Source organism: Giraffa tippelskirchi, chromosome 5 (assembly GCF_054371585.1).
Source record: "Giraffa tippelskirchi isolate mGirTip1 chromosome 5, T2T-mGirTip1v1.2.pri, whole genome shotgun sequence".
NCBI lineage: Eukaryota > Metazoa > Chordata > Mammalia > Artiodactyla > Giraffidae > Giraffa > Giraffa tippelskirchi.
Window position 1 is genome coordinate 156,020,480 of NC_137279.1, and position 25,266 is coordinate 156,045,745.

A 25,266-nucleotide genomic window follows, 5' to 3' on the forward strand; every position below is an offset into this window, starting at 1 on the left:
CATGTGCTTAGCGTCTCCTGCTCCATTCTTAAGAGCCCGAATGATGAAGATCAGCCTTTCTTTCACTCTATCATTCCATCAAACAACCTTTGTCAAATTCACCAGTTAATTGGTGTTTATGTTGCTAAATTTCATTTTCTCAGCCTTCATCTTACTGGGCCTATTTAGCACAGTTGGTCTCTCCCTCTGTCTTGAAACAATTTTGTCATTTGGCTTCAGGCTCTCTTGGTTCTCCTACCAGACTGACTGCCATCTTAGATTCCTTTGCTGCTTCCTCTTAGAGTGAACTCTAAGTTGTCAAGTGTCCCAAGACTCAGTCTTTGGACCTCTTGTCATTATTTTTTCCCCATGGCCACTTTCTGTATGATCCTCCTGAGTCTCATGATTTAAGTATTACCTATACACAATGAATTTAAGTGATAAATGTCCAGTCTGGCCCATTCTCTGGATTCCAGATTGTCTGGGCTTCCCTGACAGCTCAGTTGGAAAAAATCTGCCTGCAATGCAGGAGACCCAGGTTCGATTCCTGGGTTGGGAAGACCCGCTGGAGAAGGGATAGGCTACCCATTTCAGTATTCTTGGGCTTCCTCTGTGGCTCAGATGGTAAAGAATCTGTCTGCAATGCAGGAGACCTGGGTTTGATCCATGGGTTGGGAAGATCCCCTGGAGAAGGGAAAGGCTACCCACTGTAGTATTCTGGCCAGGAGAATTCCATGGACTGTACAGTCCATGGGGTCACAAAGAGTCAGACACGACTGAGTGGCTTTCACTTTGGGCTTCCCTGGTGGCTCAGATGATAACAAATCTGCCTGAAATGCAGAAGAACTGGATTCGATCCCTGGGTCGAGAAGATTCCCTGGAGAAGGGAATGGCAAACACTCCAGTGTTCTTGCCTGGAAAATTCCATGGACAGAGGAGCCTGGTGGGCTACAATCCATGGTGTTGCAAGGAGTCAGACATGACTGAGTGACTTTGACTCACTATACACAATGAATCTAAGTGATAAATGTCCAGTCTGGCCCATTCTCTGGGCCCCAGATTTGTATACACCACTGTCTGTAAGACATTTTCCCTTGGATAACTAACTTTTCTAAAACTGAGATGTCAATTCCTTTCCTCCCACAGAAACCTGCTCTTTCTCACCTCCCCATCAACTCTGTCTTTCTTGTTGATAAGGTCACATGTCTTGGAAGTCCTTCCCGACTCTTCTCTTATTCTTATACATTCTGTACTGGGCACAACTGAGGGAAAGAGAGCAAATACTGAATCTGGGAAATGAAAGACTCAAGTTCCAGCTCTCTGCCCTGAGCCAGCCTTGGAATCTCCCATTAGAATGTCTCTCTGTCCATTCCATGCCCTTCTCTACTCTCTTCAATTATTTTTTGATGAAAAGTATTTTTACTGAATTCTCTTTCTAGTAGTAAATCCCACCTGCTCCAGAAAGCCTCCAGATTCTCTGACCAAATTTTAAAAAATGACCAAATTCATTATATATTGGTCTAGACAAGAAGTGCCTGGCAGATTTAGGTTGCATCATTTAGCTAACGGCAACAGTTTTTTAATCCCTAAGCAACATAAAGCTTACAGTTCTTTCTTTCCAGACCTAATAGATTACCTGGTTTGTGTATACAATGCCCAAAGACTACAATTCTTCCTCTGAACCAATACTGGGTAGGGCTCTAAAAGTAAATATTCTGGGTCTCTGGCTTTTCTCTTGGCTTATACATGTTTCCCGGAGACTTGAAATCTGGGAAATACACTTCTTCATGTATAAGGATTAAATCTTTTATCTCTCCAGTGATGAGGGAAGTCTTAGGACCATACTGAGCCTCAGACTATTCCTTGGTAAAATCCTAGGATTGAGGTTGGTAGGTAATTTCTAAAGGAATTTCTAGCTTTTATTTTTTAATTAATTTATTTTTAATTGAAGGATAATTGCTTTACAATATTGTGTTGGTTTCTGCCATACATCAACATGAATCAGCCATAGGTATACATATGTCCCTCCCTCTTGAACCTCCCTCCCACCCCATCCCACTCCTCTAGGTTGTCACAAAGCCCCATTTGAGTTTCCTGAGTCATACAGCAAATTCCCACTGACTACCTATTTTACATATGGTAATGTATATGCTTCCATGCTACTCTCTCCATTCAGCCCAACCTCTCCTCCCCCTGCTCCGTTCCTACAAGTCTGTTCTCAATGTCTGGGTCTCCGTTGCTGCCCTGCAAATATGTTCATCAGTATCATCTTTCTAGATTCCACATATATGCATTACTATATGATATGTGTTTTTTTCTTTCTGACTTACTTCACTCTATATAAAAGGCTCTAGGTTCATCCACCTCATTAGAACTGACTCAAATGCATTCCTTTTTATGGCTGAGTAATATTCTGATGTATATAGGTACTACAGCTTCTTCATCCATTCATCTGTTGATGGACATCTAGGTTGCTTCCATGGCCTAGGTATTATAAACAGTGCCAAAATGAATATTGGGGTACGTGTGTCTTTTGCAATTATGATTTCTTCAGGGTATATGCCCAGTAGTGGGATTATTTGGGCATATGGTAATTTTTTATCCCTAGCTGTTTAACACTTCCAGCTTTTAAAAGGTGAAGCCTTCAGATTCTGTGGCCCATCACTCAACAGCTGCATACAACAAGACAGAGTGAGAAATGTAGATCGGAACTCTAGGGCAAGAAAGCAGAGACATGGTGCCAGTTTGAAACTATATGTAACTATGTGTACACGTGTCCTAACTCTAGTAGTAATTACTATTACATATGACGGAGTTCTGACCAGACCAATAAGAAAGCTCAACATACAATCAGTTGCCTATATCCACAGATGTGAAATACACAGATCTGAAATGCCAACTGTATTCTTTATACCTCACCATTTTAGGTAAGGGACTTGTACATCTGCAGATTTCGGTATCAATGGGGGCTTCCTGGAACCAAGTATCTGCAGATACTGAGGGATGACTGTACAGCATCATAGCACTGTTCACTAGTAGGAAAGTAACCTCATCATTCTTCAAACTGCCTCCTCCAATTAAAAATTATAAACAGGGAATACAAGTGAAATTCAACACTTCCTAAATACAGAGACAACTGGGTCTCTAAGGTAACCTTTAAATGTGAATCTGCTAACAAATGAGATAATAGATTAAGAATCTAGCAAATCACATGGCATAATTCACAAACATAATACATGTCTGTTTTATTTTCTTCTTCCTTTCCCTCTTTTGGGTGTCAGCTTGCCAGAAAGAAATACCTAACTTTAAGAACATATTTTTTTTCTTCCAAACTAAATGTAAAGCAATACATTTATTCAAAAATGTGGTGGAAAATAGTTCACCTTTATGAAGTCAAGAGATTACTAACCTGAATTTAAGTCTCGTCCTGGATTGAAGGCCCGGCTATTAACAGTAGTAGATAGTCGATCACAACTAATTGTTCTAGATACATTGGTATTAAAGTTCCCATCAAATCTGAAACAACAGAAGAGAATCAGCAATATTTATCTGGTCATTATTCAATCCAGAAAACAAATGAAAGTTAACAGTTCATACTGTGTACAGAATAGGTCAGCTTATGAATAGTAAAATTGCAATTTAAATATTAAAAAAAAAAATCACTTCAGAGTAGTGTGGGCAAACCCAACATCTGCATCTAAAGGTTTTAGAAATCAAACTAAATTCTAAGAAGATTTAAAAAAAACTTCCTTCAAGACAACTTTCCCTGCAGTGAATGAGCAGGTACTGTTGATGAAATCATACAGAAAATAGATTTGACAAAATTTAGACCAGAATGACAAACATTCAGACTTAAGCTCTGATGTGACATGTGAAAAAATTCTTTAAATTATTCTCTCTGAAAACCAATGACCAAGAATAAAAACAGACAGTAGTGAAGGAGAAGGAACGGTTGAGGAGTAGGAAAGATCTAGATTTGAGTCCTTGCTCTGTCACTATTACATGTGTGTGTCTGAGCCCCAGGTTTCTTATCTAAAAAAAAAGAAAACACATTTTCCAAAGCTGTGAAAAGGCCATGAACAATGTACCACAGTTCCTTTCATGATAAATGACACACAGCGTGCACGTTTCAGGTTGTAATATAGATGAGGCCAAGGTCTTTCCTGATTTCTAATGGGAGTGCAATGCTGACACTAGAGTTAGAACAATGCTAAGTCTTTGGCTAGTAGCTGATCAATAAACACAAATGTAATTGTGACTCATTTGCCAGGGCAAACAATCTACAAGAAAATAATAAGAAAAGCTACTGACTCATTTATATATAGTCACTAAGACTATTTTCAAATGTAATTATGACTCATTTGCCAGGGCAAACAATCTACAAGAAAATAATAAGAAAAGCTACTGACTCATTTATATATAGTCACTAAGACTATTTTCAAATGTAATTATGACTCATTTGCCAGGGCAAACAATCTACAAGAAAATAATAAGAAAAGCTACTGACTCATTTATATATAGTCACTAAGACTACTTTCCAGTGAATTTTATCCGGAAATAACATAAAAGAAAACTCTTAAACTTCTAAATAAGCTATTTTGGATTTCAGATACCGAGAAGATTCATGAAGTTTCTAAGAGTTACCTGCAAATAAACTCAATCTGAAATTAGGTTTTTAAAAACTAGTGTTAAATGTGTATCTCTGATTATAAATATCATTAATGAAATTTCATTAACATAGGTAGAGAAGCTCTTACAACCTTGAAGAAACACTCCTAAAAATCAAGATCCACTTTATCATTCACACAAATATTGATATTATGGATCTTTTTTATAAGAATTATTAAATTGAACTGGCTGTATAAACAATGGGGCTGGGTTTTCAAAGGGTATGCGGGGTTCCAAAGCAGTTTTGTTCTGATACATATCATCTCAAAAAAGGAGACCTTTTAAGAGATTTTAAGAGACTCTTTAGTCTAGTCTCTCATCCAGTATACAATCATATCAACATTGTCAACTGTGCCTCCAAGGACACAGTTGCTTTACAAGTGTGGTCACTCTTCCTTGGACCTGCTCCAGTTTGTCTAGACGAGAAGATTGCTGCCTCAAAAGCCACAGATGGAGAGAAAAGAAGAGATTAATACATCAGCAGCTGCAGGAGTGTATGCTGGCAAAGCAACATAATCTCACTGTCCTCTCTTGTTTTAGCATTTAACATCTGTGAAGCAAGAGTTGCATTAGACAAGGAAGTCACTTGCTCTCCATGCGCTAAATGGTCATATTAAATCTATTCCCTCACATACTTTTTAAATTAAAGACAGATAATATTTAGGCTTTGTGGGCTATAAGGTCTCTGTCACAATGACCAACTTCTGTCATTGTGGTGTGGAAGCAGCCAAAGAGAATTTTTAGAGGAATAAATATGGCTGCATTCCAGGAAAACTCAATTTTCAAAATTAGGTGGTGTGCCACACTTGCTTCACCACCTTTGATCTAGACTGAGGCAGTCCTACAGAATTTTCTGAGATGATGAAAATGTGTCATTTTTGCACTGTTCAGTATGGTAGCCACACGTGACTACTGAGCATTTGACATGTGGCTACTGTAACTGAGAAACTAAATTTTCAATTTTGCTTAACTTTAAATGTAAACAGTCACCAAATAGTGGCTACCATGTTGGACAATGCAAGTCTAGATGGTTCTCCTGATTATCTAATTACCCTTCAAGTCTTTGTTCACTTATCACTTCCCCTGAAAAACTTGATTGTGAACGCTTTCCTAATTTATGTCAAGTGTTTCCATCTTCTCTCAGGGCAAGTGTATAATTTTAAATTTATAGATCCATTTGTATATGTCTTTTTAATTGGACAATACTTGTAAATGTTTTTAATGGGTGGCTTTTTATGGTTCAGGCCATATGAACAAAAACCCCTTGAGAGCAGATCCCATGTCTTGTTGGTTTTATTCACTACTGTGTGTGTATACATATATGTATGTGTGTGTGTGTGTGTGTGCGCGCGTGTATAAAAACACTAAGCATTGTTCTTGTCAAAAGCAGGCACTCATATTGACTGATTGCCTATGAACATTCCTCTTATGTGCTTAGTCCTATTTTGGATTCCTGCAGAAGGCTCCATAGGTCTAACAACTGAGGACCATCCCTCAGACAAATGGTTCTTAATTATCTAAGTCTAAGCCATATCAGAATCACCTGGCAACATGTTAGAATGCAGATTCCTGGGCTCTACCCTGGAAGATTCTGAATTAGTGAGTCTAGGGTAAAGTCCTCCCTGAAATCTGACTTTGACAGGCTCCTGAGGGGTAAGAAGCCCTCCCATCTTGTCTTGTAGATTCCTTTAGAAATAAAGCAGTACAAAGCCTTTCCAGGAACTTCTGACTATGTCTCAAAGAGACCAAGGACAGAGGATCTTTCAGTTTGAAGACAACAGAGGAATTCTTAGGTATGCCTGAAACTCACAAGTGGACTTTGCTATACAAATTACAAACCTTTTTCACACCTACCTATCTCCCAGTTGAGGAAAGTGACACCAAGGAACACATAGCAAATCAGGGACCTAAGAAAGACTTGACCTCATCACTACCTCCCTGTCCAAGGATGAGGCACATGTATTGCTTTATTTAAGTGACACATAAAGAACTTGTTAAAGGAGACAGGCAACTCAAAAGAGCTACTGACAACTTCTCCCAGAAGAAGTGTAAGCCTGAAGAGAGCCCTCTTTCCCTGGATGGAGTCTCTATGGCCAGGACCTGTGCTATCAGCCCCAACTCTGGAGAGGGTTAAAATCCAGTGCAGCGCACATACAAATTTCTTTGACCACTGTGAAATGAGAGCTCACTCCTGAACCAGGGAGACTAGTGAACTATTTTTATGGGCTGTTTTCCTTTCTGTACCGAAAAGATTATCTCTAAGAGCATTAAAGAAAACATTTTTATAACAATAAAACTGCAGGTGACACATTAATGAGTAGGTGCTCAGTAAACATTCGTCAGTCATAAAAAGGTTTCACAATATAGTGCTTGTCATCAGTAATCTGCCCAACCTTCTTTTCCCACTGTGTCCCAACCTATAGTTCTACTCAGATCATAGTTCTAATCAACACATGTTTTTTTCTGTTGGGTCCCAACTGTGATACTTTTCAGGGTTCATAGTTTCTGTTCTACAAAGCCGAGCCCTTCTAATTTTCCTTCCAGGAAGTCCCCTTGTCAGCCCCAGCCTATGAGGAGCCTTTTCTCCTCTAAACTGACTAGTGCCATTCTGCATCTTGTGTCTCTTTTCCCTAATTTTTAAATATTGTTTTATAAACAAGCTTAGCATAATGTCAATAGAGTTGATGTGAGATAGACTGATTGGTTTTAGATTCTACTTATATCAACAAAGTACTAATCAATAAAAATTCTAACATAAGGTTTATTATAAATAATGAGCAAATTATCTTACTTATTTTGCCTTCTCAACACACTAAATAAAGGTATAGTAAGAAAAAATGCCAAGATATTTTGTTATGGAAACCTTGTTGTCTAAATTCTACCACCCAGCTCACAAAGGCCCAATTCTCTTTATAACCTTTCACATATCTGAGAAGTCTTAGTTCTGCCAATGGGATTGTGGGTTATTGAGGATTTATAGTTCTCTCTCAGGTCCAGTGCATTGCTGGGAATGCATAGTTCTCTGTAAGTTTTCTTATTGGTAGCTGACTGCTGTGGAAGGACAAAAAGCTAAGTCACTAAAAAGCTCTGCATATTTCCTTCAATCATATTCAGAGAACATTTGCGATGAAAAAGGAACTGCCACCTGGCAAAGCATGCTGTGTCATGGTCAGGAGCATGCCCTCAGATATACATAGACCTGAACTGGAATTTGGGTTTAAAATGCTTATTGCTCTCTAACTCTTGCATAGAACTTACATGTTTGAAGCATCCATTTTCCTCATCCATAAGATGGTGATAAAAATTGTATCTATTTTGTAACCAGAAAATAGCTCTGAAGAGCCTTGTATATAATAAACATTTAATAAATAATAACAATGAATATTAGGTGTATTAGTAACGGTAAGAGTTAACAGCTCCCATGTTACATTGTATCAAGAATATTCCAAGTGTTTTACACAGATCAACTCATCTAATCATTACAAACCTGAGAGAAATACTATTATTATTTCATTTGAAGACCAAGAAACTGAGGCACAGAAATGTTAATTAAGAAGTCCAAGCTTCACAGCTGGGAAGTAACAGGATCAAGGTATGAATATATATTCAAGCTCTCCTTTATAATGAATACATTACACTGTATCTCAATAAAAATCAATAAATTGTCATTAGCATTATCTAAAACAGCTGAAGTACAATTCAATTCTCTCAAAGAAAAGGATTACTCTAAAGGCTTGTGGGGCTTAGGGGAAATCTTTGCTTTTTACTTAACAGGAAATGACAGTTGCTAAGCATAAGGTTCACAATGGATAGGTGCAGAGATAAAACTCTATAGACAAAGATGAGGAAGATGGAGAAGATATAATATTAAAGGCAGCTATTCTCTATCAATTGTAGATAACTTAGATTTTTAAAATGTTCACCACTGGCATAACTTTGGAATGGTCCACTTGGGGTTACTTTTTATTACGGCACTCCAGAAAAGCCTCAAGGTCCCTTTCCATTCAAATCTGAATGTGAAAGGTTTCTGAAATCTGAGAGATTTCAGGACAGCAAAAGGGGCTATAAGTTCCAGATGGACAGAAGAGTGAGCATGTCCATTCTCCACACAGAGAAGAGACACAGCTCATAGCAATTTCTCTCCTTTTCCTGGTGTTAACATTCTCCTCTGGGAGAAAGAACCTGGCAATCTGGTAATCTGACGACTTAAACAAATGGCTTATGTAGACCAAAGATAAGATAGAAATAGGAGACCAAAAAGAGGAAATTTCACCAAATTCTGAAAAATTCTCCATGGGACAGTGAATTTCAGGTGGGTGCTAAATAACATAATGGACAATGGTCACAAATGTCAGCAAGGCATAAAACTATAAAGCAGGGCTCAGAGAAGCCCCAGCTGGTAAAGTATAAACACACAGCCTTCCAGAGATCAAACCTGATCCCAAAAAGCACGTCAAATACCTGAAGACATTCTTTTTCTGAAGAAATCCACCCTGCTGTTTTGAGAATTAAATAACCACTTTGCAGGAGAACCTCAGCCAGAGGGCAATATGACCTCTCCTCTAGTTAGCTCACAGACCTAAGTTTACTCAGAGTGGATGAAACAAAATTCAATTCTTGCTCCCTGGGTAATCCGCACATAGTGAATACTGGTGGTTTTAAATTAATTTATTTCTATCAAGTGCCAACATTCTGATACTTAAAGGATTCAAGGACAAGACAACCACTCTCCTTCCTCCTGCGTCATGTTCCATGAAATTCTCTAAGCGGTGATGGTTGTACAACCTTGCAATTGTCTTGAGTTCCCTCACACATGAGGATCATCCACTCCCCAACCGAATTAACATGAAACACGCAGAAACAAACCTCACCCTGTCTCTATGGTTGCTGACATTGCTGATGTGCAGGCAAGTCTGGGAGCAGGTGTCAACAGGGGGCTTAAGAGATACAGGAGCATGGTGTGTTCCGAGCTGGTGAGTCAGCTGGGAGAAGTAATTTCATGAGCCAAACCCCTGTGATTATCTCTCCCCTTCTACTCAGCCACACACACTAATGCTCACTTCTCTTTTGAACTCCAAGCACCCATAACTTCTTATGGAAAACTCTGAACAAACTTTTTGGCCAACCCAGTAAAACTTGCTTAGCACCATCCCAGTTACCTGAGTTATCTCCAGGCCTCAGTGGAACAGCTGCCTTGTCTAAAATGAGAGTACATTTAATGCACATGTGCCTTTCAGAAAAAATGATTTCTAAGAAGAAATGTACTATTTACCCTGATTTGGAGACTGTGAGAAATGCAAAGTTCATGCTTCTAAACCATTATAAAAACACATCAGTTACTCTTAGGGGTTACCTAAAAGATTTTTCATTGAGAAATACATAAGCTGCCAGTCACATTTATAAAATTTCTGGTTTTATAAGGTCAAGAAATGATAAAATTATAGATTTTCATATAAAATAAGCAGGCAATTCAACTTATCTTTGCATATGTCCTTTAAAAAAGTCATAACAATAAGAGAATAATCCTATATAAATCTCCTGTAGACTTTCTCTCTAAAAAAGGGGAGATATTGGATTGGGACTGCTTTCTGTATTTATTTTCATAAGATAAAGTCAGGGCCTGAAATTCAGTTTCAAGAGAAATAGCTCCATCTTTCCTACCCCCTCAAGTTAAAAAAAAAAAAAAAAAAGAAAAAACTTCCTCCTGGATTTACTTTCATGAACAACTGATCGAAACTGCATCCCGAGGGAGAAAACAGAACTGTGACTCCCACTTTGATCTCTTCCCCATGGAGAAATTCACTCCCTGCCTGGCTTGCAAGATGTTCATTTGATTGACGTTCGCTCTGATGTGCAAACTGCTTTGAACTTCAGACATTTAATTCCCATCAGGCTGCAGTCATTTTTATTCTCCTTCAACAGGATTTACAAGCAGGAGATCAGCAAATGTAGAAGATAAAATAAATTTGCAGAAGCTTTGAATCTTACATCAAAACAGTATTCAAGTGAGTTCCAATTGGATTTCATTCAGCCTCGGTTCACAGTGTAAATCAACTTTTCAGTGGAGTCCCAGTTTAGAAAGGAAAAGATACAAAAAAGAGAGAGAGACATATACCAGTTTGGGTTTACTTCCGAAATCTCTTTCTTGGTCTTTGTTTAAATTTCCTACGGAAGGTGATTTGCCAGGCAAATCACTTAAAACCCTGGGTTTTCCTCAACATTTCCAGGCAAAGTCTGACCGATTTATCATGTAGCACAGAAAAACCACACCCACAGTGTGGGTTCCAAGGGTGCTGCTGAAATGTGGTATTGTTCATGGGCATGTTTTAAAGGTAATAATTTTAAAAGCAAATCCCTGTGGATATCTCAGAAGAGCAAGGCTTACACTGATAGTTAAGTCCATAAATAAAGCCAATGTGATGACAGCTAATGGGGTAGGGAAATTTTTTTACTTGTTTCCTTGTTTTTAATCACTGCTAGAGACAGGGACGAGGGTGTTTCTTTTTTTTTAAAGACCACCACAGATACACACCATTTCTTGAGGAAGCAAAACCTGGTATGGGCTCAGAAGCTGGTGTGGAACAAATGCTCTGAGGCTTGTGATGGATCTTCCAGTGCAAGGCAGACCCTTGCTGCTGGGTGTCACCAAATTACCAAGTTCTATTTTAAGAGCAGCGCACATTGAGGGGGGGGGGGGTTGGGGAAAACTAAGATGGCAAAACCCAGCAGCTACAGGAGACTTTGAAAGGAGGTCCAGTGGTTGAGAGGTTTCCCTGGTGTCTCAGTCGGGAAAGAATCCACCTGCAATGTGGGGGACCCAGGTTTGATCCCTGGGTTGGGAAGATCCTCTGAAGGAGGACATGGCAACCCATTCCAGTATTCTTTCCCAAAGAATCCTCATTGTCAGAGGAGCCTGGTGGGCTACAATCTATGGAGTCACAAAGAGCTGGACATTACTGAGGGACGAAGCACACCAGTGGTTAAGACTTCACCTTTCAATACGGGAGGGTGCAGGTTTGATCCCTGGTTGGGGAGCTAAGATCCCACATGACTTGTGGCCAAAAAATCAAAACATAAAACAGAAACAGGACTGTTACAAATTCAATAAGGACTTTAAAAAATGGTTCCCATAAAAAAAAAAAAATCTAAAAGAAGAGGTCTGGACACCAAAAAACATCCGAGTAACAGCCCAACAGTGCCTGGTTTACTCAGATATGACAGGGAGACATTTCATTTCACCTCCATTCAACCAGGTTCCCACTCATTCTTTCTGGGAAGTGTCTGCTCTCCAAATATTTGAGCAACACCAGTTGAAAAGAATTAAACAAGAACCCCCTTATCTTCCACTTAACCACCCATGAGAATAAAGTTAAACAAAGAAAGAGCTAAGATAAAAATCAAACATCTGCCCTGGCAAATATTTAAACTCTGTTTGAATGGTGGAGGAAGGGGTAAGAGTGGGGTCACTTCAAAAAGGAACTATCACATTTATAAAGTAAATGATACTCGACTCCCCCCAGTGGAGTTTACTTATTCAAACACCTAAATTAATGGGCAAACTGAAAAGCTGTCAAATAACGTGTAATCATGTTCCGAGAAATGGTTTTTCCTTCCATCTCTGCAGAGATTGAAGAGATAAGTCACATTCTTTCTGTTCTTATCAGTAATAAGGATTAAATCTTCAGGGTTCAGCAACCCAGCCAGAGTGGAAACAAGGCTGGTTTTGAATGCCCTTGGAAGGTAAGGCTTAGAGCAATCAAGCATCCCTCTCTGTGTGACAATCTAAGTATCACACAAACCAGTCACATTTCTTTTTCACCATTCCACACCCCCACCTCCCCACAGCAGATCGCTGGCAGAAACCCCTGCTGTGATCCGTGTTTTGCTTCTAGAATTCCATTTAAACCGCTTTCTCACACAAGCTTGGAAAATGACAAAGGTGACAACTAGGGGAACTGGAAGTGGATCCACAACCATGTTAAACATTTATCCTTTAACTTTCTTGTTACCAGGTTTGGGAAGGAATGCATGAAGAAGAAGAAAGAAAGGTATCTGGAAAAATAAAAGAGAAAACAGACAGCTGGGCAGAGGAATCCACAGGCTCCCTTTGCGCCATTCTGTAGCCCCCATCCACCCTACCACTTGACCTCTAACAAGGACTTCGCACATGTTACAGTTGTTTGTTTATATACTTTCTCCCTTGTAAAGAGAGAGATCCTTTCTCATGTTTATCCCTAGAACCTAGCCCAGTGTTTGCCTGTGAAGAGTACAACTGTAGTAAATGCTGAATGACAAAATGCAGAAAACCGAAGAGGCTGAGACTTGCCAGGACTAGAGTCAAGAGCTTGTAAATTCGTATGTTTTCTTCCCACACATACACTGGGTACTTAGTAAATAGCAGACAACTGTGAGTGGTATGACACAGACATCAAAGAGAAGCACTAAGAACTTCAGTTAGCAGATGACTGTGGAGATGAACTGGTTCAAATCTGTCAGGCACATTCGTGTTGGAGTGAGACAAGGCTTCTCCAGATCTCCGTTCGGCAGAAGGAACATGAAACATAAGATGTGGAATACTTATGGCTCATGTGTCCTCAAAAGGCATTACTGACCCAGTATTCAAAAGCTAATAAAGCTGTGAGTTGGAAGACAGCTGGGTCCACACCACACCAGACCAGTCGAGTCTCCAAGAAAGATCACAGACACAGTGATTTTTAAATCTTGATACATTTTGGCATTTTTGCACAACAAAAACACATGAAAACTTCAAGAGAATGCCTCTGTGATAACAGGGTATATTTCTTAGAGCTGGGCATAATCTACTAGGCAGTTTCTTTTAGAGATCAGATAGACAGGCAGGCAGACAGACAGATAAATAGAAAGAAAGGAGAAAAATTTCAAGACCAACTCTCCCTAAAATCCATAAAAGGCCAACTGATGAAAATCAGTATTCTAAGCAGTGTGGCAGGTCTCCTGTCCTTCCTCCAGTGAAGGTTACATAAGGAAAATTCAGAAAGCAGACCCAAATACAGGCGTTTTCTGCTATGAGGGTGCTCATCAATAGTCCTAAAGATAGATATTTATCTACACACACACAAACACACACACAGGGAAATATTACAAACTACTGCAGGAACATAGTTTTAAGACTGAGAAATACAATTGGAATTTGCTGTATCAGGGAACTCAAACAGAGGCTCTGTAACAACCTAGAAGTGTGTGGTAGGGAGGAGATGGGAGGGAACATATGTATACCTGTGGCTGAGTCATGTTGATATTTGGAAGAAAACAAAATTCTGTAAAGCAATTATCCTTCAATTAAAAAATAAATAAATTAGAAAAAAAAAAAAAAAAAGACCGAGAAGGTAAACTAAACAGACTGTGGAAGCTTCATATTCAGCCAATTTGGAAACTTCAGAGGATCATACAATAGCCTCAAGTGAAATTCTAAGAAGGAATACACAGTTCAGCATTTCAGTTGGCAGATAAGCCATTTCACTTTCACAACTGGTCAAAATAGTTTACCATTAAAAGAAAAAATGGTTTGGAATCAGAAAACCTAGGTTCTACATCCAGCTGCCCTGAGTCTTGACACATCCTCTCTGAGCCTTCATCCTCATGTGCAAAATGGAGGAGGAGGGGGATTGTACCCCACCAGGCTGTCCTGAAGATCATAGGAAGAATGCAATTTAAGTAAAATAATGTTTACAGAAGAAAGTATTTAACTGAAGTTTAAACATATGTAACTCTTTTACATAAGTTAAATATTGTAACTGAATCAATCTTCTGAAATGTGAAGCGTTCTGCAAAATCCTTGTTGAATTTTTAACTAGACTCAAGTCCTTCTGGTAACAATATCCACAAAGGCTGTATCTGTAACATTTCACCAGACTGCAGGTAATAATAATTTTTAAGTGGACTGGAGATGAAAATGTGAGATAAGACAGGGAGAACACTTGAAAGACAGATTCATCATTCAGTACTCTGAGGGCAAAAATACAAATACATCTTCCTGGGAAAAGAACAGAACGTCTGATAAAATTAAACTTGTGTCAAGAACCATGCTTGTCACTTTATTGGACATTGTGCTACCCAAAGAATAAAAGAACAAAACCATTACAGCAAGAGCTCCTGGCTAACTCACAGTACTGTGAATGGTAATAATAAACAATAAGATGTACATCGGGTTAGACATTTTTTATTATTGTTTCATGTGTAACATCTTAAAATATGGCTGGAAAAACATAGGATTTACCCACACATGAGTCAGCTGTTATGCCTAGAAACATCAAACCCAACTGTGCATCAGCACAACATTAAAACTATACATTTGCAATTGGTCCTCTCTTCTGAAATGTCATGCATATAACATAGTTGTGGGGGTGAAAATATCTGTGGGATGAAAATAAAGTGATGCTACAGGCTAAACTCAACTTCTTGCCAAACCTCTCCTAACAAAGATCCACGTGTGCCTTTTAAAATTGGCATGTTCATACTAAATAAATCTTCCTCCTAAATACCTTTTGCTCTTATTTTCATTTGTTGGTTAACAGATTCTTCCCCTCTGAGATGTTCAATTTAAAATTTAGAATAATCTTTACAAGTCTTCCTTCGAACCCAAATCTCCAATAAAATCTAGTGGTTAAGTCATATTTGACTCTTTTGTGACCCCATGGACTGTAGCCTACCAGGCTCCTCTTCCATGGAATTTTCCAGGTAAGAATACTAGAGTGGGTTGCTATTCCCTTCTTCAGGGGATCTTCCTGATCCAGGGGTAGAACCTGTGTCTCCTGCATTAGCAGACGAATTCTTTACTGCTGAGCCACCAGGGAAGCCCCTATACTTCTGGTCTACAGGTAATAGTCTATGTAACCCACCATCACCCAGGACATCTTTTATTTTTCTACAGTCTTTCCTCCAGGAATTACCACTTTCCTCCTAGATTATCAGAATGGCCCAACATGACAAGCAACTAGTCTCTCCACCAAAATTTATCCTTCACTTGCCAGTGATTTAATCTGCCCAAATCTCAGACCTGATCACAGCCTTTCTTTGCTTTGAACTTTTTTGTAGATGGAAATCTGTCCAGTAGATCAAGGATTCTGAGCTCACCACATACATAGATCCCTTATTGACTATTTCAGCAGTATCTTCCCCTCTCAAGTTATTCAATGCTTTGTGATGTTTTGCTGTTTTCTGGTCTGAAGGATCCTTCTTCTAGATCTGTCTGCAGGAATTCCACTCTTGAAGACCTCAACCACCACTCTTCAACCAAACTACAGAGACCTCTATTCATAATCACTCTTTCTTTAAAAGAGTCTTTGGGTTTTTCATGACACTTGACACAGCCTACTTAGTTTACTCTGCATCCTCTAAGCTCGTAAAGGTACAAACTATTTTATTCACTTTACCTAGTGTCTAAGGCAATGTCTGGCACCTTAACTGCTTTGAACATGACACAGATGAGTTGAAAGTGATATATACACAGAGATTCGGAAATTTTGTATGCTTAAACTCACTCCATATGCAATTAGCAGTATTGTTATAATAATTATTCATGTCTATTATTATTATTATTATCAGTTCAATTAACTAATAATTGAGATAACTGAGTCAACAGCAACTTAAGTTTCCCATCAGATCTTAGCACAATGGAATAATACTCAGGTGAAATTGATGACTACCATGAATGGGAATAAAAGTACTTAAATTTCTGCCTAGAGAAGTATCTCATCATCATCATCATCATCATCATCACTAACTATAATCAAACTAAAGACCAACTCAGGTTTCTTACCATGCATGAACTCTCTCCACAAATATATATTGAGAACCTATTCAAGCAAGGTACTGAATACAAAGCTGACAGGGTCCATGAATTTAAGTGTGACAAGAAGAAAGATAAAAGGGCACACAGAATAGAAATATGACTTAGAACCTGGTATCCGCCACTCTCACAATTACCCAGAATCGATCTTAGCTTCCTTCAATCCCTTCCTCTCCCAACACCCAGGAGTGGCGTGCAGGCCACAGCCAACACCAACAGGCAAGTTCAGGCCCCTCTTGTTCATGGCCTATGTAAATGAAATCAGACTAGGTCTTCCAGTTGTTACATGGCAAACAAGTAAAATCTCCTTAAAGAGGATCATCATTTCATTCCTTCTCTAAAATGTTAACTTCTCTCATTCAAACAACTAGTATTTACTTAGTGTCTACAGTACTGTACTCAGATGCTCAGTCACCTCCGACTCTTTGCGACCCTATGGACTGTAGCCTGCCAGGCTCCTCTGGCTATGTGATTCTCCTAGAAAGAATACCGGAGTGGGTTGCCATTTCCTCCTCCAGGGGATTTTCCCGACCCAAGGATCGAACACACGTCTCTTGTGTCTCCTGCATTGGCAGGTGTGTTCTTTACCCCTGAGCCACCTGGGAAGCCCTACAGATTGTCTACCATGTGTTAAAGACAAACGGCAGCAAGAGATGAACTGTCCTTCATTTTATTTACAAAGATTAAAGCCTCCTGAATGAAGTTCAGTTATTCAGTCTAGTATCTGAGGTTCTCTATGATCTGATATTAATTCAACTTCTCAGCTGCCTTTTCCATCACCTTTCCCAACATAAGATTCTCATCAGTGCTCCTAGCCATTTCCTTCTGTGGGGCTTTCTTTAAATTGACCTTCCGCTCCTGGAAAGCTCTCCCTCCATATCCCTATATGTGAACATTCTTTTCCTGCAGCAAGACTCAGCTGAAATGCTTCTCCCATAAACCATCTCATAAATGTTTCAGTTCAGTTGCTCAGTCATGTCCGACTCTTTGCGAACCCAGGGATTGCAGCTCTCCAGGCCTCCCTGTCCATCACCAACTCCCAGACTTTACTCAAACTCAGGTCCATTGAGTCAGTGATGCCATCCAACCATCTCATTCTCTGTCGGCCCCTTCTCCTCCCACCTTCAATCTTTCCCAGCATCAGGGTCTTTTCAAATGTGTTAGTTCTTCACATCAGGTGGCCAAAATATTGGAGGTTTAGCTTCAACGTCAGTCCTTCCAATGAACACCCAGGACTGATCTCTTTTAGGATGGACTGGTTGGATCTCCTTGCAGTCCAAGCAACTCTCAAGAGTCTTCTCCAACACCACAGTTCAAAAGCATCAATTCTTCGGCAGTCAGCTTTCTTTATAGTCCAACTCTCACATCCATACATGACTACTGGAAAAACCATAGCCTTGATGAGACAGATCTTTGTTGGCAAAGTAATGTCTCTGCTTTTTAATATGCTGTCTAGGTTGGTCATAACTTTCCTGCCAAGGAGTAAGCGTCTTTTAATTTCTTGGCTGCAGTCACCATCTGCAGTGATTTTGGAGTCCCAAAAAATAAAGTCTGCCACTGTTTCTAGTGTTTCTCCATCTATTTGCCATGAAGTAATGGGACCAGATGCCATGATCTTAGTTTTCTGAATGTTAAGCTTTAAGCCAACTTTTTCACTCTCCTCTTTCATTTTCATCATGAGGCTCTTCAGTTCTTCTTTGCTTTGTGCGATAAGGGTGGTGTCATCTGCATATCTGAGGTTATTGATATTTCTCCCGGCAATCTTGATTCCAGCTTGTGCTTCCTCCAGCCCAGGGTTTCTCATGATGTACTCTGCATATAAGTTAAATAAGCAGGGTGACAATATACAGCCTTGACGTACTCCCTTTCCTATTTGGAAGCAGTCTGTTGTTCCATGTCCAGTTCTAACTGTTGCTTCCTGACCTGCATAAATGTTAACTTTTTAAAATTAATGAATGAGTAATGTAACCTTTGTAGGGCCTGTTGCATAATATCATCTTTCCTCCCCCTAGATAGCTCTCAAATACATGAAGAAAATTACCTAATGAATCTAGAATTTACAAATTTGGGCAGCAGGAAAAGTTGTCCATAATGAATCTTGAGCATTGGCTGTCTGCCGTACAGTTCAAACTGCTCAGCTTACAGTTGAGGAAACTAAGGACTAAAAAGGTTAGGTGAATTTTCTAAGATCACACAGCAAACAGGTAGAGGAGATGGCCTTCTGGTCTTAAGACCATACTCCTATGATATAATCTATATGTCAGCTGAATTGAAAATGAAAGGAAAAATATCTTTACCACTTAAGATATTTTTTGCTACCATGACAGAGACTGAAATGATTTAAAAATGAAATATTTAAAAAGAGGCTCACCTCCTTTTAAAAATAAAACAAAGCTCATGTTTCAGTTCAGTTTAAAAAAAAGCAAATGGAAGATGGTATGGAGATTCCTTAGAAAACTAGGAATAAAACCACCAGATGATCCAGCAATCCACTCCTAGGCATATACCCTGAAGAAACCAAAATTGAAAAAGACACATGTGTCCCATTGTTCATTGCAGCACTGTTTACAATAGCTAGAACATGGAAACAACCTAGATGTCCATCAACAGATGAATGGATAAAGAAGTTGTGGTACATATACACAATGGAATATTACTCAGCCTTAAAAGGAACATCTTTGAGTTGGTTCTAATCAGGTGGATGAACCTAGAACCTATTATACAGAGTGAAGTAAGTCGGAATGAGAAAGATAAAAATATCATATTCTAATGCATATATACAGAATCTAGAAAAATGGTACTGAAGAATTTACTTACAGGGCAGCAATTGACAGACAGACATAGAGAACAGACTTGTGGACATGGGGAGAGGGGACAAGGGGGTGAGATGTATGGAAAGAGTAACAGGGAAACTTACATTACCATATGTAAAATAGATAGCCAACGGGAATTGGCTGTATGTCTAAGGAAACTCAAACAGGGGCTCTGTATCAACCTAGAGGAATGGAATGGGGAGGGAGATGGGAGGGAAGTTCAAATGTATACCTATGGCTGATTCATGTTGAGGCTTGACAGAAAACAACAAAATTCTGTAAAGCAATTATCCTTCAATAAAAAAATAAATTAATTTAAAAAAAAAAGCAATCATAAACTGTGATCTGATGCTCTGAAGTCCCTAGAGGATCCTAAGGAGATAATACAGGAATCTGAACATTCTGAGTCAACATGTTAATCATCAAAATTAAAAATAACTCTCTGAGTAACTTATTTCTGGTTCCCATGATGTCAACAATACTTGAAGAACTTAAAATGTGAACATACAAATGCCTTAATGCCTATTCCCACAATAACTATTCAATTAGCCAACATTAATTGAGTGAGGATAAAAGAACTGACTTCTACTTGGAGACACAAAAAAGAATAAAAATCTGAATTCATCTTCCCAGTATTTCCTCCCTGGTTTACCCATTGCACTCTTTCAGTCTCCTTAAATAAAGACATTGAAAATAAAAAGAAGAACAACACCAGAGAGGAACACCTACAGAAGAAATTGAGGAAAGGAGGAGGAGAAAAATGGAATTAAGAGATGTTGAAGACAAGCTTATTGACTGGCTTATAAAAAAAAGTCAAGGGTTAGTTGACTAAACAACAGCTTCAGATGTGCACAGCACATTCCCATCTCTGTGGCAGGTTTCAGAAATAAGTATTTTTGGTATATGCAAAAGGTGACTATATATAAATGTGACAGAACAAACACGTATGTTTAAGATGGCATATCAGGGAATGCACATGAATAAGACATTTATAAAATTTATTAACATTATATAGTCTTCTCAGATTGGGAATTGCAAAATCAAATGCTAATGTGGGCCAAGTAAGTCATGAAAGTTAGGGGAATGGGTTGGGTGTGAAGCAATAGGGAGTAGTGGAGACTGTGGTGAAGGGGAGAATACAGGCCCTGTCTTCAAAGGGAGCTGCTCTTCACAGGAGCTGACTATTGCCCAGGGGAATATGGACTCACCATTGTTAGATCTTCTGAATTTAGAGAGAACAGAAATTTGGTAATTCCCACAAAGTTTAAATGTTGCCAATAAATTAAAATCTTAAATTTAAAAATCTTTAAAACATCCTGTGGGGCCAAGGAAAACACAGCTGTAGGTGAGATATAGCCATGAGCATTATGATGTGTTTGTGCATCTGTGCAATCCTTGCAAGGGAGCCCAGGATCTTATGGACCCTCATCACTTAACCTTCTAAAACACAAAGGGAGCTGTTAATTAAATTATATGAGTAAATAAACTCATTCTCAAAATTATGCTGTTACAGTGATACCATTGAAAGTGAGTTTGCTGTAGATTAAGTCATACCCTGTTTATTTTTTCCCCCCATTAGAGAATATTAATTCTTCAGATCATTCCTTCAATAAATATTGATGGAATATCAAATCACTATACAGGACTCTGTACAAAATAATTAATTTCCAGGACTCCTGAGTAAGAAAAGTTGACTGGTCTGAGAAGGAAAGTATCAAAATCATCTGAAAAATCAATTTTCTGCTGCTTTGCAGGTTCTCTCTGTAGTCATCACAGTATAAGTATAACCTTCAGGGTGTATTCTGCAGAATATTCTATAAAAGAATATTCTCTCTCTTCAGAACTGGGCATTTTATCTTATTTTTTTTTAAATATGCATTATCATGAGACTTCCTGGTGGTCCAGTGGTTAAGACTCTGCATTCCCACTGCAGGGGGCATGGCTTTGATCCCTTTCAGGGAACTAAGAGCCCATGTGTCCCGTGGTGTGGTCAAAAGAAAAAAAAAGAAGAAAAACCATTATCAGGTTCTAGTGACAAAAATCAAATATGGATTATACATCAGTAAAAATAAAATTCTAGGCCTAAAAAACAAAAATTAGCAATTGGATAAAAATCAATCATAAAAATATTGGCTGGGTAACTAACTTGTCTATGATAAAATTGGAGAAGCAAGGTCAATGGGCTACAGACACAATGTTAGTAATAAATACCTCAAGTGCTCTTGGGTCAGTGTTACATTTTTAAAAATGTTTACAGGGCCTAAATATTTAAGAATGTTGTTCATGTCTGACTCTTTGCAACCCCATGAACTGTATCACACCAGGCTTCCCTGTCCTTCACTGTCCCCTGGAGTTTGCTCAAACTCATGTCCATTGAGTCAGTGATGCCATCCAACCATCTCGTCCTCTGTCGGAGTCTTCTCCAGCACCACAATTCGAAAACATCAATTCTTTGGTGCTCAGCTTTCTTTATGACTCAACTCTCACATCCATACATGACTAATGGAAAAACCATATGGACCTTGTCAGCAAAGTGATGTGTCTGCTTTCTAATACATTGTCTAGGTTTCTCATAGCTTTTCTTTCAAGGAGTATGGGTCTTTTAATTTCATGGCTGCAGTCACCATCTGCAGTGATTTGGAGTCCAGGAAAATTAAATCTGCCTGCTTCCATTGTTTCCCCATCTATTTGCCATGAAGTGATGGGATTGGATGCCATGACCTTAGTTTTTTGAATGCTGAGATCCAGATGTAAAACTAACAATCCCTTATCTCAAGTCCAGTTACTTATTTTTATTGTAATGGCAATATTATCATATATGCATGTGGCCAGTTCATGGGTATAAAGAGTTTGCTTTATAGAACGGTAAAATCTTACAATTTAGAAAGATTTTTCTCAACAATCTTCAGTCCAGTTTTCATTAACTTCAGTAGTTATTATGTCAATCATCTTTAAGTCTTTGGTTACATTCACTTAATATTTTCATTTACATTAATGCATTTTTAAATTACAGTCAGCAAAAACAAGACCGGGAGCAGACTGTGGCTCAGATCATGAACTGCTTATTGCCAAATTTAGACTTAAATTGAAGAAAGTAGGGAAAACCACTAGTCCATTCAGGTATGACCTAGATCAAATCCCTTATGAGCATACAGTAGAAGTGACAAATAGATTTAAGGGACTAGATCTGATAGACAGAGGGCCTGATGAACTATGGAGAGAGGTTCGTGACATTGTACAGGAGACAGGGATCAAGACCATACCCATGGAAAAGATATGCAAAAAAGCAAAATGGCTGTCTGAGGAGGCCTTACAGATAGCTGGGAAGAGAAGAGAAGCGAAAAGCAAAGGAGAAAAGGAAAGATATTCCCATCTGAATGCAGAGTTCCAAAGAATCACAAGGAGAGATAAGAAAGCCTTCCTCAGTGATCAATGCAAAGAAATAGAGGAAAACAGCAGATTGGGAAAGACTAGAGATCTCTTCAAGAAAATTAGAGATACCAAGGGAACATTTCATGCAAAAATAGGCTCAATAAAGGACAGAAATGGTATGGACCTAACAGAAGCAGAAGATATTAAGAAGAGGTGGCAAGAATACACAGAAGAACTGTACAAAAAAGATCTTCATGACCCAGATAATCACGATGGTGTGATCACTCACCTAGAGCCAGACATCCTGGAATGTGAAGTCAAGTGGGCCTTAGAAAGCATCACTATGAACAAAGCTGGTGGAGGTGATGGAATTCCAGTTGAGCTATTTCAAATCCTGAAAGATGATGCTGTGAAAGTGCTGCACTCGATATGCCAGCAAATTCGGAAAACTCAGCAATGGCCACAGGACTGGAAAAGGTCAGTTTTCATTCCAATCCCAAAGAAAGGCAATGCCAAAGAATGCTCAAACTACCGCACAATTGCACTCATCTCACATGCTAGTAAAGTAATGCTCAAAATTCTCCAAGCCAGGCTTCAGCAATATGTGAACCATGAACTTCCAGATGTTCAAGCTGGTTTTAGAAAAGGCAGAGGAACCAGAGATCAAATTGCCAATATCCGCTGGATCATCAAAAAAGCAAGCGAGTTCCAGAAAAACATCTATTTCTGCTTTATTGACTATGCCAAAGCCTTTGACTGTGTGGATCACAATAAACTGTGGAAAATTCTAAAAGAGATGAGAATATCAGACCATCTGACCTGTCTCTTGAGAAACCTACATGCAGGTCAGGAAGCAACAGTTAGAACTGGACATGGAACAACAGACTCGTTCCAAATAGGAAAGGGAGTAGTCAAGGCTGTGTATTGTCACCCTGCTTATTTAACTTATATGCAGAGTACTTCATGAGAAACGCTAGGCTGGAAGAAACACAAGCTGGAATCAAGATTGCCGGGAGAAATACCAATAACCTCAGATATGCAGATGACACCATCCTTAAGGCAGAAAGTGAAGAAGAACTAAAGAGCCTCTTGATGAAAGTGAAAGGAGAGTGAAAAAGTTGGTTTAAAGCTCAACATTCAGAAAACTAAGATCATGGCATCTGGTCCCATCACTTCATGGGAAATAGATGGGAAAACAGTGGAAACAGTGTCAGACTTTATTTTTTTGGGCTCCAAAATCACTGCTGATGGTGATTGCAGCCATGAAATTAAAAGACACTTACTCCTTGGAAGGAAGGTTATGGCCAACCTAGATAGCTTATTTAAAAGCAGAGACATTACTTTGCTAACCAAAGTCTGTCTAGTCAAGGCTATGGGTTTTCCAGTAGTCATGTATGGATGTGAGAGTTGGACGGTGAAGAAAGCTGAGTGCCGCAGAATTGATGCTTTTGAACTGTGGTGTTGGAGAAGACTCTTGAGAGTCCCTTCGACTGCAAGGAGATCCAATCAATCCATCCTAAAGGAGATCAGGCCTGGGTGTTCATTGGAAGGACTGATGTTGAAGCTGAAACTCCAATACTTTGGCCACCTCATGCGAGGAGTTGACTCATTGGAAAAGACCCTGATGCTGGGTAGGATTGAGGGCAGGAGGAGAAGGGGATGACAGAGGATGAGATGGTTGGATGCCATCACTGACTCGATGGACATGGGTTTGGGTAAACTCCGAGAGTTGGTGATGGACAGGGAAGCCTGGCATGCTGCAGTTCATGGGGTCGCAAGGAGTCGGACACGACTGAGTGACTGAACTGAAATGATTTTTAAATTTCGGTGTATTTATTTTAAAAAGAAATTTTATGTTATTTCCATAGGAGAAAAATCATTATCTTGACATAGAGGATAATATAAACTGTTTTTAGTCATGTTCTTAAATTGCTTCCCAAGACTGGCAGTTCTTCCTTTCTGCATTTAATTCCAACATGAACTCCTTGAGATTCAAAATGTAGACTTTTTCAGAAGATTTGCAATATAAGAAAGAGAGAACTGAAAATTTCCTCAGTAGGATAACACAGCAGTTAGAAAATGCAGTTTAAAGCATTTTATGAGAAACTGGAAAAGGGGTAGCTAAGGATTCCTACCCTGGTTTACAGCAATAACTTACTATTAACTCTTCCCATATTTGAACCTTTATTAAAAAGGTAAGAGGCCCTTTTAATTTTAAAGAGTGTTTGTGTTTAGTCAATGGCTAGAAAAGCATCAGCTCAGTGTTCACTGTAAACATTCCTACATACATTCCCTGGTAAGAGAGCCTTTTGCTAAGCCAAGAAGACTCGAAGAGAAGGGTAGTTGTCACTTGCCATTTTCAGCTGCAGATGGTTGTGATCAGATCTTTGTTTAAGATGTTGTTAGAGGGAACATGTTTTTTGTCATCCGTATATCTTCTGATTGCTCAGCTTTATCATGAGAACTGCTCTGGTTGTACAAGATTCACCCCAAATGGCAGTTCTTGGCTCTGTCAACTACTCCCAGTGAAGAGAGAAGACTGCATTGCAGCTCCACAGCGTTTCCATTCTCATTCAGCACAAGTCCAGCATTTAGAGGACTACTAAC

General features: G+C 39.0%; 1 protein-coding gene across 6 annotated transcripts in view; it reads right to left on the bottom strand.

Moving 5' to 3' along the window:
- Positions 1 to 25,266, bottom strand: part of CACHD1 (cache domain containing 1) — a 233,652-nt gene that overhangs the window by 77,541 nt on the left and 130,845 nt on the right. For all 6 annotated transcript variants that reach the window (XM_081486538.1, XM_081486537.1, XM_081486536.1 and 3 more), the window contains one exon: positions 3,389 to 3,495. In XM_081486538.1, the coding sequence (XP_081342664.1) occupies positions 3,389 to 3,495 (107 nt within the window). The remainder of the gene's footprint in view (positions 1 to 3,388; positions 3,496 to 25,266) is intronic.